Source organism: Falco peregrinus, chromosome 1, assembly GCF_023634155.1.
Source record: "Falco peregrinus isolate bFalPer1 chromosome 1, bFalPer1.pri, whole genome shotgun sequence".
Classification (NCBI taxonomy): domain Eukaryota; kingdom Metazoa; phylum Chordata; class Aves; order Falconiformes; family Falconidae; genus Falco; species Falco peregrinus.
In genome coordinates this window covers 51,933,319-51,958,639 of record NC_073721.1, presented here as the reverse complement: position 1 = coordinate 51,958,639, position 25,321 = coordinate 51,933,319, and the positions used below count along the sequence as shown (strand labels likewise).

Here is a 25,321-nt window from a genome sequence, read left to right as displayed (position 1 = left end):
ACCGCAGGTTATGCCATCAACTCCATTTCTTGGGGTGAGACTATTCAGCAGTCGCACTCTTCGCATGCTGTACTGGGTAAGCCTGCTGAGGTTTTTTGGCACTTTTGCAAGACTGGAATAAACTGTCTAAGCAATGTTTGGCTCTTTAAAATGTTCAGAATTCACTGCATTTCTTTGCAGCATGTTAACTTGAGTGGTTTATGTATAGTTTTATATAAACAGTGTGTGTATATATATATGGTATATGTCGATAGTATATATTGTTATATATATATCTAACTCTCTATTTTGTGACAGCCTTGCTTAGGGACATGCACACAATTTAAAAAAAAAAAAAAAGCCCCAAAATTTTATGTTGCATTTTCCCTGCTACTGATACAACATTTCCCCAGGAGCATGACCAGCTCTTTCTTGAAACTTTATACTTCAGTGCACTCAATTTTTATTTTTAGTCCATTTTAGCTTCATATGTATTACTCTCTAATACTTGTTTTAAGTATTAGATGCTTGGTTACTTCTTAGGGTGCCACCTGGTTCTTATTTGGGGAAAAACAGTGAACAATGATTCCCGGTAAATGTTTTCCTGACTGATTTTATATATGTCACCTTGCCTGTCTCAATTGCTTTATCAAACCGGAGCCTACCTCACCTTCCGTTTGGCTTTACCTCTGCTGAGTACTGAGTGATGTTCCCAATGAACTGGCCTCAATTACTCCCTGGGTTTTCACTGTGTGACAGTGCCTGATTTATGGCTTGTTGCTGTGTGTATTTGACATCATCTTTCCATGTGTTCATTCCTGTCTGCTGTGTTATCGTCACTTGAATCATACTGCAGGAACTGGAGGTCACCACAATTAGCTGTAAATAGAATTTTTCATGTGCGTTGTTATATGTAAAGGACAGATGTGGTATCTGCAGGAATGGCAAAGCGTTTCTCCTGCTGCCGGGTGGTTTCAGCTCTGCGGGATGTGACTGCTCGGTCAAGCTGTTCAACAAAAGCAAGGCTCTGCCTGGTTTCTGTTCTCAGCTGAAGTAACCAAATTATCCTGTATCTGACAGATATCAGAGGAAGAGATTGAGAGAATTATGTCTGGGCAAGAATTTGAGGGAGAGGCAAACATGTCATGGAGCAACAACGGAGACAGTGACCATAGTTCCCCTGGAAATGGAGTTTCTGAGAGCAACCAGCCTTCACCTGTTTCTACTCCATCTTCAAGGTGGGAATGACCCCTGGAAGAATTTTATATTACTGTAATCTTGACTGTCTTTCCCTGAGTGATACTTTGGGTCAGCGTAGGAAAAATACACTGTGAGTGCATCTTTGTGTAAACCGAGCATGCTGCAGACTCTTTCATCTCTGATTGCGCTTTAAGAAAGACAGACGCTGGATTTGAAAAGAATTGAACTGGGAGGTGAAATGCTCATGAGCAAATTAAAAAGGCAGCAATGCTGAGTTAAAATTATATTTAAAATATATCTCTTCATTTGTATTGATAGTGTTTTCTGCAGATCATGGAAACTTGATTACATTTCACTGCTCGTTCTGCAAAAACTCTTTTTCTGCAGCATGCTCAGGTTTTGAAAATAAATTACTCTGTTTAGGTTACTGGTTGATGGTGTTGTATTAATGCCAGTTACTGTTAGTGCTAGCCTCCTGATGCGGCCTTTGACGGTAAGCACAGTGAGAATCTTAGACTCGCATTCCATCTGCTTTCCAGTTGCATCTTAAGCTAGGAAACATTTGTGTTCACTGGCTGTGTAAATACTTAATTTAAAATCCCAAATTCTGGCCCTTTAAGGAAGCTGGGGTGGAAATGCTTTTGTACGGCTGGGTTTCTGTTTTATTCCTGAGTGGCTGCTCAGCAGCAGTTCCCAGATCTCCAGTAAGAGGAACTAGTGCTGAGCGAGGCTCAACGTGAGGCAAGCATAAGGTGTCTGGTCTGCACACTCAATTCTTTTCAGTGTACAGTTTAAATACAAAGGCATGTTCTGTTCTGTCTTCTTTCCCTGTTTTTATTAACGTTTCTGATGGAGCTGGGTGCCACATTTTAATGAACCAAATGGAATTTTTTGGGTATATTAAAAAGCTTTTCCTTTTCCAGTAGGTCTGTGGAGCTGAATGGATTCGCTGCACTCAGGGATCAGTATATCGGGATGCCAGTGTCCATGCACTATCAGTACCTCCCGCACCTTTGTAGCTATTCTGCTCACTCGGCTCTGATGCCCCCTCAAATGCGCAGCCTGGACCCTCAGTCGCACAGTCTTATTAATCAGTTGGTGTCAGCAGAGGACCTGGAGCCGCTCAGCACACCGATGCTCATTGAGGACGGGTGAGTGTGCGTGGCAGGGTGCGAGAGGCTGTCCTTTCAGTCTGGATGTCCCTGCTGCATGCATGGCTGCGGCTTGTGCTGCAGGGGATGCTGACGACAGGGGTGGTGGCTGGGTGCATGCATGTGTGGCCCGATGGGCGTGAGGAGCACGTTCCCTGGGAGGAGATGCAGCCATAGTGCAAGCAGCAAACCAGAGCCCATCCCGTGGGTGGCCTGTGCCCTTGTCTGGGGCTGGAGCTGGCATGCATGGACCTTGCGTGGGGTTCCAGGCTATGAGGCCAGGCTGAGCCTGTGCAGGAGTGCAGTTTGGTGGGTTTCAGTCCTGAGACCGCGTTAATTGTGCATAGGGCCCGGTAGTAGGCACAGTGGCTGGAAAAATACACACAGGTGGAAAAAAAGCTGTGTAGTCTGTCTGTTGGTGAGAGCTGCAGGACTGTCTCAGAGGCTGAGCTGCCCAGCGGACTGTGCTGGCCAGGTGGGTGACCACAGCAGTTAGAAGGGCTCCCCTCATGGCCCCTGGCTGGGCAAGCTGGGTGCTGGCCCTGTGGCTCCTGCTGCCAGGTTACATGCTGGGCACCAGCACGTTGGGCACTTGAACATGAATTCCTGTGCTGTTTGCTTTGTTTTTTGAGTGCCTCGTCAAATGATGTCATTCAATGTTTTTAATGGCTTTTATGCCTTCATATTGACTGTGCCTGCAGGTATAAAGTGACTCAGGCAGAGCTGTTTGCGCTGCTGTGTCGTCTGGCGGATGAATTGCTTTTCAGGCAGATTGCTTGGATCAAGAAGCTGCCATTCTTCTGCGAACTCTCCATCAAGGACTATACCTGCCTGCTCAGCTCTACGTGGCAGGAGCTGATCCTGCTCTCCTCGCTGACTGTTTACAGCAAGCAGATCTTTGGTGACCTTGCTGATGTCACCTCCAAGTACTCTCCCTCCGATGACGAGCTGCACAGGTGAGACATCAGGCTGAACTCCTGGGTAGGGGCTAGAGATGGAGGAGCCATTGGGAGGATGGCAGTCAGGCACCCTGTGACCAACTAACCACCTCTCCTGGGACAGGTCACTTCACTTGTGGCTGTTTTCCTTTTCTATTTTTTAGGGAATGGTTGTTCCAGGCTTAGAAAGTGCCTCATGGTTAGTCAGTATTGAATCAAAACTTCCCTCTGCAGGGGAAGGTGCATGGTGCTCTGTGGTGCTATTTGAATTTTCTGTAGCAATGCTGTCATCCTCCAGCCCAGCCCTACAAACTGCCTTTTTTATGAGGAGTGTAAAACTAAGCAACACTCTGGGTAACCCTGAAGTATAGGATGGAAGGTCTTATTTAAAAACCCTTTGGGCCAGTGGAAAGGTTGTTCACAAAGCTAGTTGTCTGTATTATCAAAGTGTTCATTATTAATTGCTATTTCATTGTTTTGATTACATAAATTTAAAGATGTTGCAACTTAGTTCTTGGTTTTTACATAGTATGTACTATCTGATGCTCTGAGGAACTTGCCTTTCATTTATCATTTTGGTCAGAGTGTTTTTTGGTTTGGGTGTTTTGTTTTGTAGCCTTGGTACCAGACAGATCCTCCCTTTGTAACAGGCTCATGATCTCACCGTATTATGGCAGAATAGGTAGGACTTACAGGAACTGCTGCCCAGCTCCCTTACAGTATCTGCCCTGTTTGTGGTCTGCCTGTGCTAGGCTTAGCAATTTTGCAAGAGTCGCCAGGGGATCCAAGTGTCTGATGAGTGGACATTTAAAATGCTATTGTGGTCCTCAGCCGTCACAGTATCTAACAGTTCTTTGAGGTTCCTTTGTGCATCTGTTTTGACAACTGGAGGGGCTGGCTGGCTGAGACCACGGTGGAGGAGTGCAGGAGCTGAGAGCTGGACCCAGGTGTCTTATTTCCTGAGGCAGGTTCCTCTGCAGCACTGTTCTACCCGGCCATTCATCGTGCATCTGGTGCTGGTCCTGCAAGGAACAGTAAGGGTCATAGAAAACCACAATAACACTTGTTCCTGCATTCAGCTGTCCTTTTGTTCCTGCTGTCCTGGTCAGAGCCTCAAAAGAGAAGTGTTTTGTTTCATTTTGTGTTTGTGATAAATACAAGCGAGAGGTAAGATGACAAGACAAAGGAGGAACCCTCGCCCTTCAGAAGCCGGCAATTTATTGCTGGTCGCCTCGAAAGTCCTTCAGGGAAGATCTGTGCACGTGGCTGAAAATAGGTGTTCTTGGGAGTGGAATGTCTCTGCAGTCTCTTCTGATTTAGCTTTTCAAGTATCATTAATTGTCATTAGTAACATGGGAAAAAGCACACCAAAAAAGCCATTTAGCGGGAAGTTGCGCAGATGAGGGGTCTCAGGCTGCATGGCTCCCTCCCAGTTGTCTTTATGGTAGTTGAGCCATAGCTTGCCTTCTGCAGGTGGCGGTGGGGTAGTTTGTGGGTATCGGTCTCCCTGTCCGATGCAGTCGTGGAAAAGCTGGTCACTTTGGATTTGAGCGGAGGCTCTTTTGGAGAAGTGTCTGACTTGAGGACTTGCTCAGAGGCCCCTATTTCCTCTGGCATTGATCAGTAATGATTGCAAACCAGAGTTCATTAGATCTCACAGCTCACTGAAAGAATCTTGCTGAGCTGTGATAGTCTGGCACTTTGGGGTTAATTTCTGTTCTTATTTAACAAAGTGACGGGAGCAATGCTAATACTTAGGTAGGTGACAAATGAAGGCATAGGATGAGCTCCCCAGTCCCCATGTTTTAATCACTTCTAACAACTGGCTAAACGTTCTGTTTGCCTGCTAGATGAAATGTTTTCTTTTATTGTGCTGTTTTTCTGGAGATGAATATGAAATGAATAGATTCCTGACCTCCCCCAGCACTCCTGATAGCGCTTCCCTTCCCCCTCCCTCCCCAGCTGATGCCGATAACTCCCAGCCAGAAACTTGCCTGGTGTAAACTGCGAGGAAAAGTGTGTGGAGGAGTCAGTCCTCGAGAAGAAATAGGGCTGTGAAAAACAGAACAGCTTTGTTTGAAGGGGGGAGGAAAGTATGCACAGAAAAGTAAGACAGTTCAACTGCAGGAATGAGAGAAGAGCTCTCCTGGATTTACGAAGTGATGAGTGGCTGGTAAAAATGTGCATGCTCTAAAAACAATTAGACCCAGCAGACGACTGAGTGGTCTTTGTGCTCATTAACTTCTTGAGCTTTGCAATCTTGCACCTGCAAGATTTTTAATGTCAACTTGAGAGCAAGAAAACTTGTACAACTTTAGATTAGCCGACAAGGCTTTCATCACTTACAATATTACTTTCTTGAAGAAGTGACCTGGAGTTCAGATAGCTTGTTTTCACTTCTCTGAGGTCAAACTCCACCATGCATTTTACAAATAACTTTGAAGTAAACAAACACGCATGCCAAAATAAGGTATTATTCAGTGAAAAAGGTTCTATTTTTGTTCTATTCAAAGATGGCTTTCTGGCTGTGCTCTTATTCTTTCTGCTGTACAATGCCAGAGCACAGCTGAAGCTTCCCTAAACACTTTTGTCCCACTTCTGAGCATTTTTGCAATACGTGGTTTCTTTGAAACCAGGGATTTTGCTGTGAGATGTGTTCCTGAGAGCCCACTGTGGCTGTTGGCACGTATGGGATGTTCCCACAGCATGCCTGCAGGCACCAGCAGCCCCCCGTGCCCTCCAGCTCTGCTTCTGCCTGTTGCTTACGCTGTGGCTTTTCCATGGGGCACATACACACATCACTCCTGAGGAAGCAGCCTGGCACCCTGTTCAGCAGTAGGACCTCATTCTGCACCCACAAAATCTCCATCAGGCAATTTCCCAGGAGGTTTTGGGGGGATTTGGATGCCCTGTGCATCAGCATGCCCTCTCCTGCCCGCCTCTGTCGCAGGCTTCCCTTGGCAGGGGTGGATGCGCAGCTTGTTTCTAGCAAACGGCACAAATTCACAATGAGTGTGGCTGTGCCTGGGGAGGTGCTGCAGGGATGGTGGGTCCGGATCCCAGCAGAGGATCCCTGGAAGTCCTCACTAGCAGCAGTGCTTTCCTGCTTGGATCTTGATAGGCATTTATTAAGTGCAATGAATCCTGCACATTCTGTTTGAGGGGGGAAATTTAGAAGGAGGCAGCATGTGTTCCTTAGCCTGTACGATTCAACCCTAGACCATAGGCTGCAGTTTCGCTCACTTTAACGTTGGCTATTTGTGGTTTCATGCATACTCCTATTTGTGGGAAGGATCACAGCCTTCCTGCACTATGTCTAACCTCAGAAGTGCTCAGCTGAGGAAAATTAACAAACCATAATGAACAGGAAATAAATATGGCTGTGTGGAAGTATGGAATCTCTTTGAGTCACTCCTGGGAATTTTCGGGAGGTGAGCTTCCTCACCTGCCTGTCAGATAAATGAAGTGTGTGCCACTGTTGTACATGGGTCGCTGTAATTCCTCGGTGTTTAAAACAAGGCTTTTCCCAGCGGCACTCTACAGTTATGAGAAATTGTAGGCACTTTTGTTGTTAGAAATGGGAATGTTCTGGGGGCAGTCTGTGCGGCAGGGTCTGGGGTCGGTGTTCCCGCAGTCCTGCACCACCAGTGCAGCCCTGTTTGGGTGCTGCTCTGCTCAGCTGGTACCGTGACATGGTGACATGTGCTGTACAGAGCCAAAGCCTGGGGACCGCGCTGATTCTATAGGCAAATTATAGGTTAAAATTAATTTATCTGCTTCATAGGAGGGAGGGGTTTGTTTAGAACCAGCAACTTGGATATCAGGTTGGATGTGTTTGTTGCAGAGAACCAATGTTCCCCTGTAATGTGCTGTAAAGCGGTGCCAATGCCAGGTCTCGGGTGGGCTGTGGGGTGCTGTGCAGCTGTGCAGGCCCCCAGGGGTGCGTTGGTGTTTCTGCTGGCGACCAGTGCAGGTTATGTTGGGTTGCTGCAGATGGTGGAAAGCACAAATGGAAGAAAGGTGTGAGGAGGTGAGCGGCAAGAACATGTGAAACACTGCTGGGGGTGGCTTGTCTTCTGAATGGGAGGAAGCACTCCTCTAGCAAATTCTAGCCATTCTAGCGAATCCAAGGATTGCTAGAGGTGCTTTTATCCTGCAAAAATATCCATCAGGAGTAAAGTGCAGTGCTGCGTAGTGTGGCTGTGAGCTGCTTTCTCTCATGGATGGAGACAGTGCAACATGAGGCAGAGGGGAAATACTTGCTGACCCCTGTGTCTGGCAGGACAGGGGGTGTGTTGCAGGATATTTTCATGTCCTACAAGAGAAGTACCGCTCCACATTTCTGTGAAATCTCATCTCATTCCCCAAACTGCTTAGTTAACCCTCCCATTAGCCTAGTGACATGCAAAAGCACAATCCTCACTGAAATCTGGGAAAATACAAGCATAGAGAGGCAAAGCAGCATGCCTACAAGCACACAAGAAGTTTTTGCATATTGCTGGCTCCATCAAACCTTTTCCTCTATCAGAGCAGGCTGGTGATGAACTGGATCACCAAAAGATGGTTTTTTGCTAAAATATCTATCAGTTGAGTTTGTAACTGAGTCCATTTTCCTTCTTACTTCTACTTTTAATGTAATGGTGCCAGCAGACTTCAAGCAGTTTGGATGACAATTTTTTTCAATTCTCTTGCAAAATGCTTCAATCTGTGAAGTTATTTTAATAAGCTTCCTGCCTTTATTGTATGGTCTGTGTCCTGTATAAGTTGATGTGTGATCTCTGTCCTCCAGATTCAGTGAAGAGGGGATGGAGGTGATGGAGCGGTTGATCTACCTCTTTCGCAAATTTAACCAGTTGAAGGTCAGCAATGAGGAGTATGCCTGTATGAAAGCCATTAACTTCCTAAATCAAGGTGAGTCAATAAAGCAAAGGTATTGACCCCACTGGAGAAATTCTCTGAAACAGTCTGAGCACCCTTTGCTTCCCTGATGAGAAAAGGGAGGAAGGGTCCAGGGCCCACAAAGAGGCTCGAGCTCTGAGCCCTCTGTATGTGTTTGCCATCATGCAGACCATGTGCCATCCTGAGTGGGATACTTGGGTACCCACATGAAGAAATCTTGGAAGTGAATGAGTTCATTTGCTTAGACAATGTTTATTGCCTTTAAGTATAGGCAGTAAGGACAGTAGGTGTTTCATTTCACATATGTACCGAGGGTACCAACACCAGAATAAGAACAGACAGAGAGGCTGGTGAAGCCTTTCTGGGTAAGGTTTGGGTGAGTGATGACTTAAGCAGCTACTAACAAACTTTTCAACGGACAAAGATGTTTCATCTAAAAGTATTACTACTGTAGGTAACTGTTTAGGCAATAAACTAGATGATACTTTAAAACCAGTTAATTTCCATGACTTTTTTTTTCTGAAGTAAACATTGACTATTTGCATGACATCCTTCCAGAGATTCCCGACTAGAAAATGTGTTTGTTCATTTCTCTGCTTTAAAGAGTGAATTTGTAAAACCAGTCCTCTCTTTTCTTAGAGCTTTTCTGACTTGAAAATATTTACCTTCAGGATATATACTCAGGTCATATAGCTAGCTGGCTTCCTGCTTTTTAGATTCTATACCTAATGTCTACTCTTCAAAGTGAAAAGTAATCATGAGTGAAGGATTTACGTGCAGGCAATGAACTCTGCCCAAGAAGGGACTATCCTGCTGTTGATTAACCAGTGTATGAAGGCTGGCAGTCCAGGCTGCTGCGAGACCTGGGACACGTCAGAATCCATGCAGAGTAATTCTTCAACGTGTGAGGAGATCCTGGTCATTTCCTAACAACTGTAGTGGGCTGAAATAGCTTGGTATAGATCGGGTTGGTTCCTCAGTAGTGCTTAGCCCTGTCTCCACTCATACGCTGTCCCAACCCACTGCTTGTGGGTCCTCTTTCCCAGTGGCTTGTTGTGGCCCTGCATCTGTTGGGCCTCGCAGGACATTTCTTCATGTTGTAAATGAAGAAAACTAGAGAGGCAGATGCTTAATGGATGGTGTTCAGCTGTAATTTTGGAAATAAATGTCCCCAAAGTCTTTTGTACCATGAAAGATAGTTGCAGTCTGTAAAAATGTGCCACAGGCTCTCTCCTCCCCCACTCATTTCCAGCAGGAGATAGTGCTGACACTTCAATCCGTGCCGGGATGAGGTTCCGGTTTGCTTCCCTGGGCAGTTTCCTGACACTGGATAATACACTTCTCAAGCTGTCTCCATTGTTTTCCAAAATGTATTTTCATTAACTTCCTGTCTTCTTTTATTTTTAGTTGAAGTTTGCAATTTTTTATGTGAAATACCTGAGAATTATTTTTAAAAGTCGGCTTTTGAGCAGTAGATAAATGCCTCTTCCGTCAGATGGTCTTACAGCACGGAGCCTGCACCAAGGGTCCGCAGCTTCCTTGCTCCACCATGCTGGATCCTTCCCGTGACCCCCAGCAGCGTGCTGATGCTGTTGATCATGCTGAACGGTGGCAGTGGGACTTCCTGCCAGGGTGATAGCTTGGAAACGTCCATTTTTCCTTTGTGTATGTTGCCTGACATTGGCAAAGCTAAATTTAAAAATAAGAAGTTGACAAGTTTATAAAGCTCATGTGACATAATTCATAAGCAGATGGGGAGAAATATGATGATACCTTGAATTATAGAGTTGAGTGCTTTCCTCAGCCAAGATGATATAGCTAAAATCAACATGTTACTGTCTGAGGAAGTATTACGCTGAATCTGCTGTGAGGACTAAACCTTGACACACAGCTGCTTTACACCAGGCAGGCAGGGATTTAAGGTTGCTGGAGCTGTTATCTCCAAGAGTGTTCGTTGAGCTCTGCAGATGAGCAGCTTAGGACATTAGCTGTTCTCATCCTGGCCTTTTGTGGAAGGAAATCCTGTACCCAACATGCATGTAAAGACGCATCCGTGATGCAGACATATCCTGTGATGAGGGGAGATGGGAATTTTAGTATTTGTCTAACTGGGCACTGGAAGCCAGTCTCCAAAGCAGGGACCCAGCTTAGCGTTACAGAAATCAGTCTGTCTTTCCTGAAGAAATGGCAATAAGTGTGAGGCTGCTGCTCTTCTAGGATGTTTTTGTCATGTTTTCATTACTCTAATCATATTCACTTTCAGACATCAGGGGTCTGACTAATGCATCCCAACTGGAGCAGCTGAATAAGCGGTATTGGTATGTTTGCCAGGACTTCACAGAGTACAAATATCCACAACAGCCAAACCGTTTTCCGGATTTAATGATGTGTTTGCCAGAGATACGATACATTGCAGGTAACTTTTTGAGCTCCTCTCCCCCCTGGGATCAAGTGCAAGTTACGAGATTTGCTTTTAAGAGAAAATTAGTTTGTAACAGTGAAATTCTTGCTGACTTTGATGGAGGATGTTTGTGCAGCCCTTTCTCTATGGAAGCTTCTCTCCCACCCAAAGCTGACCTCCCATCACTCCTAGCTCACCCAGCCAGACTGGCGCTTTGCAGGTTGTCCTTGGGATGCTGGTGGACGCGGTGTTACGTCCCGCTCCAAGAAGACATGCCTTGCCCTGACCTTTTAAGTACTTTGGTTGGGATCTCCTTTTATTTTCTTCCTTTCGGTCCCAACTTGGAGGTGTTTTGTCTCAAAAGTGTGTAATTCTGGATTGAGTAGTTATAAGGAACAGAGAGATCCCTGAAATGCTGCTTAATTAAGGAGCAGGCGATAAGCAGAGCAGTGGGCAGACCTGCAGCCTAGCCCCCTGGTTTCAGCTCGTCTGGAACTCTGAAATCTGCAGGTGAAATTTCAAATGCACTTGTGTCACTAATTAGATCTACGGGGTCTGATGTTACTAAAACATTGTTTGTTCCTGACTGTTATGGCAAAAGGAGACACTTGCCTTCCAGTGTTAGGGCTCCATATGCTTCATTCTACTCCATTGTAATGAGCTAGATAATAATCACAGAGTAGCTCTCGTAATTTACTCACTGAGATTGACAAGGGAGTTTGAGGAGAGATGGGATTTAGTCTTTCCCAGTATATATCTATAAATAAGTCTCTGTTGTGGAGAAATCATTTTGATCTGACTTTGCCCATTTATTTTGCTTTCTATTCAAGTAAATAATAAATCCTGTTGTGTCCAAATGAATATCAAATGTCTAATGTAGCAGTGGGATGATTAACTGTTTCTCTGAGAGGTTCAAGGTAAAACCATCGCCAGCGTTGCTGGCTTAGGTGTCTCTGAAATCTGATTCAGGAGTGGCTGCTAATTCCGGTTTTTTTCTTACCAGGAAAAATGGTGAGCGTCCCCCTGGAGCAGCTGCCTCTCCTTTTTAAGGCCGTTCTACATTCCTGCAAGACAAGTGTGAGCAAAGAGTGAGCCCAGCTCGCCCTGGCCAGTGCCTTATGCTGTGCCTCAGGCAGGGAGCTGGCTCACCCCGGGAGAGGGGCAAACGCGATCCGGGCAGGAGACAGGGCAGTGGGTGTCCCTGCCATTGTAGCAAGAATCTTTTTTGTTTGTTTTTGGTTTTTTACTCTTTTTCCTATATATTTATTTCACGACAGAGTTGAATGTATGATCTTCAACACGATGCACATGGTTCTGTATGAATGCAGCAGATGCATTCTCCAGCAGTTTACAGAATGTGAAGATGTTTAATGTTACAGTGTTTGTTAGGGTTAGTTCTTTTGTATTTGGGGGCTGGGGACCGAGATGACTAAGACTACCTCAAGGAGAAGATGCTGTTCGCGCACTGCTCTTTCCATGATTTGTATCCAAAAGCGTTTGTCGTAGAGAGCAAACGGCCTCACCTCATCGACAGAGCTGTTAGTATCCCAAATGGATGATTTTGGAGAAGCGGGTGTTAGAGAAGTGCCAAGCTTTTTTTCTTTAATTATAATAATAATTCTAAAAAGGCAGGGAGTGGAGAAGAAGGAAAAGTCTGTCTAGCCAGCTGGTTTCTTTTTCCCTGACAGTTTTCAGACGCAGGTGGTAGCTCCTGTGGTTTCCCTGCATCCTGCCCCAGCAGCATCATAGTGCTCCCAAGCTGTGGGGGTCCTGCGGCCCCTGTCCCCTCCTGGAGGCTGCAGGAGCGGGCTCTGCCCCCAGCCCCAGCTTGACCAGCTGTCCCCTTGCTATTACTGCAGCACCTTTCCATTTGATTGAAATTGCATTGCTGCAGTTTGTGGCAGGCTCATGGCGTTACACAAAGCTACTCTTGTTGCTAGAGAACTGCAAGTAATTTCTCATCACCTCCTAAACATCCATTTTAGGCTCACGAAAGCAGGAAAGACCTACTTAGAGAAGAGGCAGGATTGCCCCTTTCACTGTGTTCCTCCAAGGTGGTATCTGACCGCTGAGGAGGCTTCTGCATCGCAGCGATCCCAAGCAGCCCATTTCTGGGAACAGTTAGCATACCCTGTGGTTAAATGTGACCTGTGTAACAGAGTAAGGGACTCCAGTGTCCTCTGGTGTGGCTTTCTTTGCTGGACTCGGGGAATGGGTGATCCATAGTCATATCCTGCCGGGACTGTTCTGCTGCTTGGGGAAGCCCTCCTTACCAGGAAAAGTAGTATTAATGCAGTACTTGGTACTGGTCTGTCCTAGGTGTTGCAAGGCTTGAATTTTCCATCCAGCAGCCTCCACACCACTCCACTGCAGGGAGAACTGGTTTAGCGGCAACTGGTTAGCTCTTTGAGCAATTGCTAAGTGCTGGTGTTTATCTAAACTTGGGCATTCTCACGAGTTAACCTCACAGGTTCCTGCTCACGGTAGCGGTGGGGAGGTTGCATGAGATGCTCTTGCTCTCATCTCCTTCGTTAAGAGTTAGTGTCGGATGACTCAGTCGCTGTCCTAGGCAGCTGTGTCACCCTGGCTGGATTTCCTTCCCTGTGTCCTTAGGTGTGAATCTGATGGTTAGGTAGCAAGAGGGTTCATCAACAAATGTTTGAATGCTGTTTGGAAAATGTTTTGGGAAGCAACTTCTATTCCTTCAGGGCAGGAGGGACCAGTTGCTACCTTTTTGTCTGGCTGTGATGACAGCTGTGTGGCACAAAGCGAGTACTGCTCAGAGGTGCTGAAGCTGCTGAGATGAATGTGGTGGTGGACAGGAGAAAAATCTCATTCACCAAAGCTGTCTTTCCTTCCCCTTCACCCCGCGGGTGCTCCCTCCGTCGCAGCCCAAGAACTGCTCTGACCCACTGGCTTGGCACATCTCTCGGTTAGTCAGCGGCTGCGCCGGGTGCTGGTGACCGCGGCCGGACCTCTCCCTGGAGACCCGCTGCTGGCTGACCGTGCCCCCACGGTGGCATCGCCGCCTTTGCAATCCCACTTGGGCATCTTCCAGCTTGACGGTTTCCCTTTTCTAAGAGTCCACTAGCTGCTCATTTTTCATTATTTAAATAGGATGTTACGGGTAACAGCTGCTGGGCCCAGCAGCAGTTCAGCTTGATAGAGCTTCACAATCCAAAGGCAGTTCCGTAAATCTCATTTACTTTCCGACTGTAAAATGAGACAAGCGCGTATTTCTCAGGAAAGCCTTCTGCATACAGCCTATACCTCAAGTGTAAATGGGAAGATTTTAGTATATCTGCTTGTAAGTTAGAAAGTATTTCTCAGCTTTTAAGTTTGATTTCCAAATAGCTTGATATGATCTTTTTATTACGGGTTATCTTCTGGCTTGCTGTTTTATACACTAAAGAAACTGTTAAAATTGCATAGGAGTAATTTTATTCTACGGTTACTGAATTATTATGATCTGTTGATGAATAAGAGTTTGTTTTAATTAGTGTACGTAAAAGTGGTCATCTTATTGCCAAATACACAACAAAAATAATTTGTTAGGTATTCTGTGTTTATCCAATATAAGACTCCCAAAACTATTGCTGTACTGACAACAACGAAACACCTAAATTCATTTATGATGATGAATGGACGAGAATGTTCTGCTTTCTGTTGTATAAAGCAAACTTTACAAAGGTTGATTGGCAGCAGTATCCATTACCAAATAACCCATTTGTTGTAGGGAGTAGAAAAGCCTTACTAAACTGACAAGTAAGGAAGAATATTCCGAACCAGAATCTAGCTCACTGGACAGTCATTCTTAATATCTTCTGCACCAAGTCCTCTAATGACTTGTATTTTTTAAACAGGGTAAAGTGAATGTGTTGCATTGCAAACTCAGGTATTATGAGGAGGTAGAGATGTAGCTAGAGACGTAGAGACGTTAGGTCAGTCACTAGATGTATTTGTGAATTTGGTTTGAAGGACACCCTGGAAAGGCTGGAATTTTTGTTCCATTCTTCACGTAACATTCGGTTTACAGGGACTCATATTTTATTTGTGCTTAATGCTAGTAGGGGGAAGTTCATTATCTTTGATATCTATCTGCTCTTGCTTATCTGACCTTCTGTCATAGAGGAATCAATCAACAATAATAGTCTTTGGTAGAATTTTCTGCCATGACAAGTCAATTTTTATCCCCGATTTGAAAGATAAATTGGCTGACTGACCCCCTTCCTCTCCTTCATAGCATTTGTGCAGATGGAAAGCTGAAGAGTTAGTTTTAATCCGAACAGAGATTCGGGACATAAATTTGAAGTGTTCAGGCTCACGTACTCAGAGGGACTCTGCCGAGGTGTCCTAGTTGCCATTTTACAGCTCGAAGCTGGTCACCCAGCACAGAGAACAGGGCAGAAATTGCTGCTGCCGGGGCTGAGTCCCAGAGTGGCAAGACCCCAGGACCTGAACAAAGGCTTTTTGAAAGCGACTGGGTTTTCTTCCACTGCCTGCCTTTGGCTCGGGCTTCTGTCCTGTGAGCTGAGCCTTGACCCCACTGTGTGCGGCAGTAGCAAGTCCTTGTCCTCGGCATGCCTGGCCCCTCAAGAGGGCTGGGGGTGGAGGGACGACCAGGGCGCTCAGAGCGGCCGGGTACCACACAACTGATGGGCCCTAGGCATGGCACAATCGATGCAGCAGGAGCTCTCTCTCCAGCTGTTTTGCATACGCATTAGCTACTTTCTAATTGTTAGCGGTGCCGGTAGCGTTTGTCGTTCCCATTCTCATCTCATGCCTGCTAGTCCACAGTGCTGTGCAGAGGCACTGCATGCTTTGGGTCATTGAGGTGCAGCTCTGGATTTTCCTGTAATTCTTAAATCCTGAGCTTTTGCTGTCTCCCGTCACGCGAAGACCAAAGGGGGAACGTGGCGTTTTCAGGGTGATCAGTGCAAAGCGGTCAGTCAGATTGCCAGCTGCAGGGCGACCTGTGCCGGCGAGCTGCTGCCCCAGTGACACCTGTGTTCCTCGTGCTGCGGTGTTGCTTTGAGTGAGCCAGAGCAGGCAGTGCCAGCACAGCGAGCAGGGCTCCCGGGCGCTCTGGCAGGGCTGCTCTCACTCGCCGTAGGTGGTCTGGGTGGCCGTGCCCCCACCCTGCAGTTGCCATGCAGAGCCTCGAGCTCCCATCGAGTGCCACTGGCTGCCCGTCTCACTCTGCCGCGCACGGCAGGATCGGCCCCTGCTCTTCAGGCTTCCGCACAGAACCGCAGCCACCTCAGGTTAAGGAGTTTGTCTTGTCCTTCAAACCAACCTTTTTTTAAAAAAAACTTGAATTTCTTTTCTCTTTACTATGTTTTTTGAAATGGGGAAAAAAAAAAAAAAAGATTCTCCTGTGAATGTGCTATTTACCGTTCATTCCTTCTGCTTTCTTGGTTTTGATTTGAAGCTATGAAGCTTGGTGTCTGTGAAAATGTTGTTATTTCTCAGGATAATAAGCGGCAATCATCCCTGCCACATAAAAGGCAGGAGAAAGGGGGAAACTTGGGGAACTAGTTTAAGTATGAAGCTAATTTTTAAGTTGTAGATGATGTGTAAATCGAGGGTAATACATAGGATGTCAGTATCAAGCTGTGGTGTTTCTCTGGGTTCACGGTGTGTTGTTTGCAATGCACAGAAGCTCAGGGATAAGTATTTAAAATGTGACCCAGAGAAACCCTAGTTTTGATGTTGCAACAGTTGCTTTCTTTCACGACTTGTGTGGAGGGCCCATGGAACGCTGAATAAAGCCCCATATGGAGATCTGGGGGGGGGGAGACTTTTGGTTTGGCTTGTGGGAAGTTTGCCTACTGAAGGCTTAGATGTTGTGTAATGGGAGAAGCATCCCAAAGGTGCATGCTGCCATTTGGGCTCTGGGCGAGCAGACAGGAGGGTCTGGGCAGGGCTGCAGGGGGGGACCTGGCTCTCAGGCTGCAGCCCCCCACCACGCGGTGCCCAGCCTCCCCCCTGGTGCTGTTGGGTGGGGAAATGGTGAAGTGTAAATGCCATCGGTTTTGGTATCCTCACGCTTTCGTTGAAGGCGCATCAGCTCCTAGGGCTGGGAGAAGTTTGTATTTCCACATTACCTCATCCTTCAGCCTTTGGTGTTAAATGTGTTTGAGTGCTTGTGGAAAAGGGGAAAATGGGAATTTCTCTGTATCTCCCTGGCAGCCACTCCCAGTGTTCTGTGCTCTGTTGGTTATGAATTAGAGCATCTTAATTTCTGGTCAGTACATATTTCTCATCATGGGTTGGTAAGGCAGTAGACTCACTCCGACTGCTTGAGAAAGGTACTGATGTGTGAAACCAGCGCAGTTACAGCTGCCAGGAGTATCCAAAAGGCCCCGTCTGGCCCGATGCAGCCGCCGGCAGTGCCAGCACTGGGCAAGAGTCAGCAAATTTTGCAGGGCTGAAACCCGCCTTCCCAGCACTCTCACTGGGCAGGATCTACAAATCTGGGTGTAAACCAGCCCTGCAAAATGCTGGTGAGGCCAATCCAGGAGACATCTTCCCCTTGAAAAAAAAAAGAAAAAAATTTTAAAAGAGCTCCTGTGCAGCTGATCTCTAACAAGTCTATGAAAGAAGCAACATGGTTCAGTGGAAGAAATGCCCCCAAGGGCAAAAAGAAACAGAAATTGAAACCAGATGACGATCAACCTTAACAAAGCCTTTTGTGATTCATTGTTTTCTTTCAATTTATAAAATGTCTTGTAATAGTTGATAACATTATTGACTCAATTTCCATAACTAAACTACCTCGTGTGACATCCTGTTTATCATCTCAAAAGGGATTGTGTGAAAAACAAAATACTGCCAGTGTTTGTTGCCAGCGAAGAAGAGGGGCTGTGATGGCTGGAGTTTTGTTTCCCTTCCCATGGGTTGTGGCTTGTTGCTGCCGCAGTGTTTCAACCTGCGGGTGACGGTTTTGACTTTGCATCCCACCTGGCTGCCCGGGAAGGCGTTAGGCTGTGCACACCATGCTCTTGCCCAGCACCGATGTGCCGTGGCAGTGACCACTAATGCACCAAGCCGCTGTCGGCAGTGTGGGCGATGTCCTGCGGCTGCAGCCGCCTGTCCCCGCACGGTGAGGCAGAGGCTGTGGTGCTGCAGGGGAAGGCTGAGCTCTGGCTTCTCTCCTGCTGGAGCGCAGCCCCCGCCTGCAGCCACAGGGCAGGATGTGGCTCTGGCCAGTTTGGTTTTTGTTGGTGCCCATCAAGCCACGGGCCCGGTTCTGGCTCTGTCCTGGTGCAGATGTGGTGCAGAGGCTGTATTTGTAGCCCAGGACCTTGCAGAGCCCTCACACATATGTCCTGGGTGTAAGTGTGCTGGGCAGCTCAAGGAGGGAGCAGGTCCAGTTTGCTGCTGTGTCTTGTGCTGGCCCATCGCTGTTTTGCGGGATGTTTCCAAGATGGGTTGGACCCCGTCTTCGGGTCCTTCCGCTGATGTTCTGGTGATGGTTTCTCCCAGCAAAACACTTCATTTTTCCCACAATCCCTTGTGTAAATCAGGGAAGCAGGATGTTGCCTCGGCATGACACATGGTGAACGTTGGCACGCTCAGAGCTGGGGCTGGGGCAGGACAGTGTATCTGGCCACTGCTGCCCTCGCCCCGCAGCGCCCAAGGAGGAGTGGGCACCGTGCTGCGCCTCTCGGGAGCTGCCTTTCCGTCACTACGCTACGACCAAATGAATGTTTCTACTGGCATGTCTCGGGCGCACCGTGGCACAGCCAGTCCCCCTTGCGTGGCGGGACCGGCACGGGTCCGTGGCAGCCCAACCTGCCCCTGCTCCGCTGCTCTGCTCTGTGACTTGACTACCTGTGGAAATGTGACCAATAAGTGTTGAACGCATGTGTAGCGAGTGTTAGCTGTATGAACTAATAAATGTGAATTGTTCTGCACCGGCAGTGTCTGCTGTTCGCTTGCTCCTTCCCCTTCAGCAGTGGCTCGCCCTCGGCAGGGGGAGGCGTCATCAGGGTGATGGAGCCTGGTGCTGGCCCGGGTGGCTGCTGCGGCACTGCCCTGCCTGCCGCCATCCTGCGGTGGAGCAGCCGGGGCTGGATCACTTGTGGGTCTGGGGAAGGCCTTGGTGCTGGCGGCGCCGCTGGGGACCTGGGCAGGTGCGCAAGCCCTGCCCTGGGCAGCCGGCAGCGTGGCCTGGCAGCGGCCTCTGCGAGGGTGGGGTTGGCTGGGGGGAGCCTGCTGGTGGCAGCTGAGGGGGCTCCTGCGCCTCAGCGAGGAGCGAAGGCTTGCATGGTCTGGGCAGTGGGTGCATGGTGGTCCTCTCCCCTGCCCAGGTCCCAGAGGAGAAGGCATGAGGACGGGTTTTCTCCTCTTGGCCATTGCAGCACTGCAGTCCAATGCAACCCGAGGTGCCCGCCATGGCACGCAGAGTGTGGCCATACCACCACTGTCACCCGGGCTGGTCCTGCCTGTGGGATGGCTGCAACGCAATCGCTCGGGTGGGTTGCTGTTGCTGTGGGGTGCAGCAGGAGGAGGGTTTGCACCAGCAGTGGGAGGAGACCCATGGGGCAACGGCTGCTGCAGGCAGGAGGAATAATCCAAACAAGCAAACACACCAGAAATCCTTGACCAGCATGCTCCAAAAGAGAAACTGCAGAAAATCATTTAAGAATCTCTCGTGTCACTGAGATGGGTACATGTTAAAAGACTTAAGAAGCACTTTGTGTGTTTACATTTCTGCCCGTATTAGAGAGCGCCCACTAAGCCCACTCACGGAGCTGCCGCGCTGTCACAAAGGCAGCACCAAATGAGCAGCTGGCCCCACTCCGCTGCTCCCTCCCGTGGGGCTGCCGGCGCTTTCTGCGCTGCTAAACTCATAAAAATGTAGATGTTTAATATTTAGGAGCTCTGGTGCTTAAGAACATTTAGGATTTTTTTCTCACTTATTGCAGAGCAATAATGTAATAATGGCAGATCCTATGGCAAAGAAATAGCAGTTCAGTGTCTGCCTTCTGGCACGTAGGGATGCAGCCTCCCCCATATTTCTCCTGAGCTCAAGGATTTTGTGGCTGATGGAGCTCCTGGGTTTGAACACGGAGCTGCGGGATTGTAATAAGCACTTTTTGTGTGGGGCAGAGCCGGTCCCCAGCCGCAGGGGAGAAGGGTGCAGGCTAAGAGTCTGCTTTCCTTTGCTGGCTGTTTTGGGGGTGTTTTCTTGTATTGTTTGCCCCTTTGCTGTGAGCCCTGGCTGCGGAGGGGGCCACCCCCCAGCTCTGCTGCCCCGTTTGGGAGGTGAGGAGCCATGCTGCCGGGTCTCTGCCCTCAGCCCCCTGGGTGGGCATGTGTCTCCCTTGGGAAAGGCCAGTTCCCTGGGCAGGGCGTGTGGGGGAGAGCTCAGCACCCCCAGCCATGCTTACAGGAGAGACTTGGTGATTCTGGGTCCTGCATGGAGCAGATGAAGGTCACCTAGGTGGGCAGGGCTGTCCTGCCATAGGCTTTCATGCTTAGGAAGTTCCCCGATGTCCTCAATCCACAACAGAAATCTGCTTGTTCAGACCTGAAAAGGTCTGGGGAGCAAGGGATGGGTGGAAGGGTTGTCCCAAAACTCGGGCCACGCCAAGGACCTGGCGGAGCAGCGATCTGCCCTGACCTGGGCCCATGACATTCATTTGCAGCCAGGTGAACAGTCGTGCCCCCCAGCTGGAGCATCGCGCTTGCCATAATCCCTCACAGCAGCTGCAATGAATGTGTTGGACTGTACATCAGCACAGCTCACCTCTGGGGAGGATGCTTGTCCCAGCCCTGCGCCACGGCCTCGTGCTGTCCCGCAGTCCCTGCATGTCCCCTTGCCAAGGGTGTCGTGGGAGCACGTGGTGAGCAGAGGGGAGACAAGAGAAGACATAGTTAGGAGGGGGAGTTGCTCCAGCAGCCCGTTTCTAGGTGTTTCTGCCGAAGATCCTCCTTTTCCACCAGGAAAGCTTTGCTCCTCTTCCCAGTACGGCAGGAAGCAGCACATGGAGAAGCCAGATGTGCTCGATGTGGTGGCTCAGGGACTGCAGCGGCACCCAGGCAGCTGGGGCGATGAGGAGGGAGAGTGGCCAGCTCCTCATAGCCCAGGGTGCTGCTCCTCACAGGTGCTGGTCCCAGACCTGCTCCACCCCCCAGCACCTCCACGGACCCCGCAGCCACGCTGTCTCTGCCCCTGCCGGGCTGCTCTCCACAGGGTGGCCATCCCCTCCGAGCTCGCAAGGTCTCCGCTCCCCTCCCCGCTGTAGCACCATGCCTAACCCCTCCCCGCTCCTTCTAGAGGGTTTGCCACATCCTCGCTTCAATGCTGGCATAAGTCATGCTGCCCCACTCCTCTGCCGAGCGCTCTTGCATCTCCTGCCCTCTCTATTGTGCTAGTTTTCTTATTTACAGCAGTTCTCCTGCTCCGTGCAGCAGCTTGAGCAGCTTTGACGCCGCACCGCCCTGGATTTATTCCCTGTAAGGGGGGCCTGAAGGTCAGCAGTGGCGGGGCTCCCGGGGAGGTGGCAGAGGATGCTTTGCACACACGGGGCAGTGGGTTTGTCCTCACCTTCAAACCAAGAGGAGACACGCAGAGGTGGTGGGGCGGCCTCTCCCCTCGCTCCATGCTGGCACAAAGGGTTGCCTGGAAAGCAAGGCTGGAGTGGGAAAAGTACCAGCACATTTTAATTTTCAGCTCAACCTCTACTGACCACTGTATTTTGATTAGAGCTCTGCTTCCTTTTCATCTCGGTGCTCCGGCTGGTGACAACTGCCACAGCCTCGTGCGCGCAGTGCAATAGTTTATCACCGAAGGCCAGCCGCTCTATGAATTCAGAGCCAGCGCTGAACAAATCACGCTGTCACTAACGTCAAACTTGTTAACCTGATCTTTGGTGGATCACTAGTGTCAACATTGCACGGGACATACATTATCGGGCCCAAGGACTTTGGGAGATGCGTTTGTCAGGCTGCTCTGTCACAGTCCCACTCTTGACCTTCGGAAAGTAACTTTCAAGGATAAGTTGCTTTCCTCTTAAAAAGGGTTGCCATTCCCAGGAGTGTCACCCCACAGCCACTGGCTGGGACAGGGCTGGGAGGTGAGGCTGGGTCATGCTGCCGCAGCGGTGGTGTCAGCTCAGCAACGGGTGAAGGATCTGCTGGGATGTCCTGTGGGGCATCTCCCAGGGCTGGGAAAGGATGGCCATTGATGTCCATCACTGGCCACATCTGTTCCCTGAACTTCTCCCCATCTTGTCACCAAATGCTCTCACATGTCTCCTCAGCTTTTGCCCAGCCACTGCCCTTCTGGAGTTCAAACTTGACCACCAGTGCGTTGCATGCAGTAGACTGGTGGCTCACCATTTACTGGACCATCACAAGTCTCTCACGTCTCAGTTTGCCAAGTGCCGGTGCAAGAATTGCTCTCGGCATTTCTGACAGGGGTGATCGCCACTGCGTAGGCTGGACAAAGGATGGGCCACCTCGTCCAGGCCAGTAACAGCATGCTCAGGAGGTGTGTGCTCCCGGTAAGCTCTGCCCAAGCTCCTGGGGGCAGTTGGGTTCCAAGGTCCCTTTGCTCAGGTTGGGGGCATCCCCTCCCTGCAGCTCCCCCGGAGCTGGAGGGGAGCGGTGCCGTGGGACAGCCTGGGGACCCTGCACGGGGCTGTGCACCAGCGGGGATGGCGGGGTAGGGTTGCACCAGAGCAGATGCGGCTCGTGGCCAGGGGCACCCCAAGGCAAGTGCTGGGTTTGAGCTCCACGTTGCTGTCCCCACAGGCTGACCCCGCTAATCAGCTGTGAAAGAGAGAGAAAGCTGGAGAGAAATCTTTCCCTCTGCTAACCTCATCACAATAAAGATTCCTATAAAGAGCTCTTATCCTTGAAGAAAATGAGGCACATAAGCAGGAATAGTAAACAAAAGGCTGTCATTTTGACCCAGGAGTGCTTCATGTTGTTGGCAACTGCCAAGAGGAAACATAAAGAGAGGCTGCATCCAAGTCCCAATTATGCAGAACTATGTGACTGATATGTCAATGAGTCCCCCCGGGAGGAGACCACCAGCACTTCCCGGCGCTGCCTGCGCACCATCTGCACACACCACCATGAGCCGGGCCCGTCCGCACCCCCGAGCGAAGGCGTGCGTGGCATCGGAAGAATGTGGGGGACAAGGTAATGTCATCAGGAACGCTATCGCCAAAGTCCTCGCCGCGTGTGCATTATCGGCACAGGCCCCGGAGTCAGGGACTGCGGGCAGCCGGCGGTGCAGGCAGCGCGATCTGGCAAACAGTAGTGCTGACCACACCTGCTGCAGGCACGCTCCGGGAACGTGGCGCAGGCAGGAGGGCTGCCCTGCCGCCGATAAGCTGAGTGGATGGAGATAAAATCCGAGAAGAAGATATGCTTTGCTGAGCATCAAGGATAAGTACCAGCAAGGAGCCAAAGCACGTCTGTGGCTCACTACGGGCGATGTGGCTCTGTGGGCTCTGGCTGCACCATGGCTGTGCCGGCCCCGTGGCACAGCCAGGAATGGGCAGGGCAGTTGCTGGACCAAAAGCCGAGGCTTTGGTAACAGATATGCTGGTGCTTGGGCCCGTCGAGAGCACGAAGCAGGGGCTCTGCCTGTCCCTTGGCTGTGACAATGCTGCGGCAGGGCAGCAACTGCAGGGTGCATTCCCAGCCCCGAACAGCAGCTGTCCTCTCCCCAGTGCATCCCTGGGGACCGTGCAGCTGGAAGCCCAGGGCCACCCAGTCCCTCCCTCCTGGGTGCTGTGGCCACTGGAATGCCACCCGTTTGCACTTCCTCCAGCCCCCAGGGACCCTGAGGCCACACGCAGCCTGCAGCATGGGCTCCCTGTGTGCTGCCTGCTCCTGCCTGCGCAGGCACATGCTGCCAGGGGTATCCAGGGGCTCCTTGGGCACAGCTGGTCCTGCGTCCCAGTGCAAACACAGCATGGGACAGGGAAGGAGAACAGGAGCATGGGCAAGAGGTCAGGGCTGCTGCTGCAAAGGGCCCCGGCATCAGAGCTGGCACCCGGCCGGCGCCTGAGCTGCAGGGGGCCTGGGCATCCCTGGTGCTGGAGCCCCACGCGCCCACCCTGCTGGGACCTGGCTCTGCCCGGCCGCTGCGCAGCCGCTCTGGAGCAGCCTTCCCAAACCCACCTCCTGCCACCGGCCGGGACCTGCTGGGCTGCACCGCGGCCCATGCACCGTCCCTGACCCGGGGCCATGTGCCCACGGCAGAAGCTGGGCCCCGGCCTTGGCAAGGGCCTGTGCAAAGGAAAGTGCCCAAGGCCGGTGGGGACATATTTACCCCTGAAAGCACCTTGCTGCAAAAATAGCAAGTGGCCAGTGTGAGGCCGGGGCTTCCCAGGGGAACAATGCCCGGCAGGAGGAAGCGGCCGCGGCCGCCCCGCAGCTCCATCCCTGCCTCGCGCAGTGCTGAGCTGCGAGCCGTTCTGTGCCGGCCCGGCAGGGACCTTGAACCTGCCACAGATTTATTTTCTCTGACATTGGCATCGCGTCGGAACATCTGGCATGCGGCTGATAATTGCTGGGGATCAGGGCGGAAGCCACTCCGGGCCTGGCGCTTCTTCCAGAGCTCTGTTTTCATTAGTTTTTCTCCTCTCTTCAGCTGCAGAGCGAGGAAAAAACAAGCAGGGCTGTGCAGCTCGCCACTCCCGCTCCTCTCCCCGCAGCCACAGCACCGAGGGTCTCCCTGCTGCCCCCCACCCGGCGTGGGTACACTGCAGGGCTGTCACCGTCACCATCATGCTGTGTCAGGGCTGCGGCAATGCCGAGGGGGGACGAGTCTTTCCCTGAGCCCTGAGCCCGGGATTGCGGGTCCTGCTGTGCCACCCCAGGTGCCATCGGCTGCCCGGCCGGGGCAGACCTGTGGCACAGCCCTCGTGGCTCTGGCATGGGGCTCAGAGCTGAGCGGCCAGCCCGTCCCAGGGGCTGTTGTTGCAGCGGAACAAGGCAAGGAGCAGGACCCTGTGTGTGCAAACACGGGGAGACACCGCGGTGATGGACGGCTGGAGCGCAGGGCCGGCGGTGGGGGCAGATCCCCACTGTGGTGGCAGGAGGTGTCGTGCGTGGCCTCTCACCCCGACGCCCGGCCTTGCTGCCCTCGTGTTTTCACAGGGCACTGGAAACCCGAGCCCTGCGCTCACTGTGGTACCCGTGGGTCAGGACTGTGCCCGGCGCTGGAGCGTGGGGAAGCAGATGGCAAACACAGCCCCGCTGCTGGGGGCTTGGCTGCCCCACCGCCTCCTGGCCCAGGGACACTGGCTTCCTTCAAGCACTGGCTGCAGGCACCGCGAGGTTGCGGGGACCCCAGGCATGGGACCCCACATGTGGAGGAGCCACCTCCCACCCTCCCCTGCAGAAAAGACCCCTCGGGGCCACAGAGGCCCCAGCTGTGGGTCCCAGAGCTGGGTGGGTACAGTGGGCTCCCACTCCTCCCGCAGGCACCCTGCCCCATGGCCCCCTCCCTCCCACCCCATGGCCGTAAATCAGCGGGGCCATGGGTGCTGGCGCACTCGCCGCCTGCTGGTGCCCCCCGCCTCCCCGCAGGGTCTCTCTCCCATGGCGCGTTATCTGCTGTGGGGGTCCCACTTATCTTCGCTGTCACTTTCTAATGCTAGTTTATGGGCAGCGTTTTGTAGTTTAATTATGATGTTTTTCAGCGCGGTCACGTGGCCACAGAAGCCAATAAGGCCCCGAAGTGGGTCCATCCCAGCTGAGCCTGGCCCCCATGGGGAGGA

General features: G+C 50.7%; 1 protein-coding gene across 2 annotated transcripts in view; it reads left to right on the top strand.

Moving 5' to 3' along the window:
- The window catches only part of NR6A1 (nuclear receptor subfamily 6 group A member 1), a 98,129-nt gene extending 79,642 nt beyond the window's left edge, over positions 1-18,487 (top strand). The window contains exons 5-10 of one of the 2 annotated variants that reach the window (XM_055800326.1): positions 1,060-1,217; positions 2,106-2,330; positions 3,032-3,286; positions 8,058-8,179; positions 10,431-10,583; positions 11,572-18,487. In XM_055800326.1, coding sequence (XP_055656301.1) covers positions 1,060-1,217; positions 2,106-2,330; positions 3,032-3,286; positions 8,058-8,179; positions 10,431-10,583; positions 11,572-11,660 — 1,002 coding nt within the window. In that variant the 3' untranslated portion in view covers positions 11,661-18,487. Of the gene's footprint in view, positions 1-1,059; positions 1,218-2,102; positions 2,331-3,031; positions 3,287-8,057; positions 8,180-10,430; positions 10,584-11,571 lie in introns of both variants that reach the window. The other variant, XM_055800315.1, reaches the window with a different exon arrangement.
- The last annotated feature ends 6,834 nt before the right edge of the window (positions 18,488-25,321 follow it).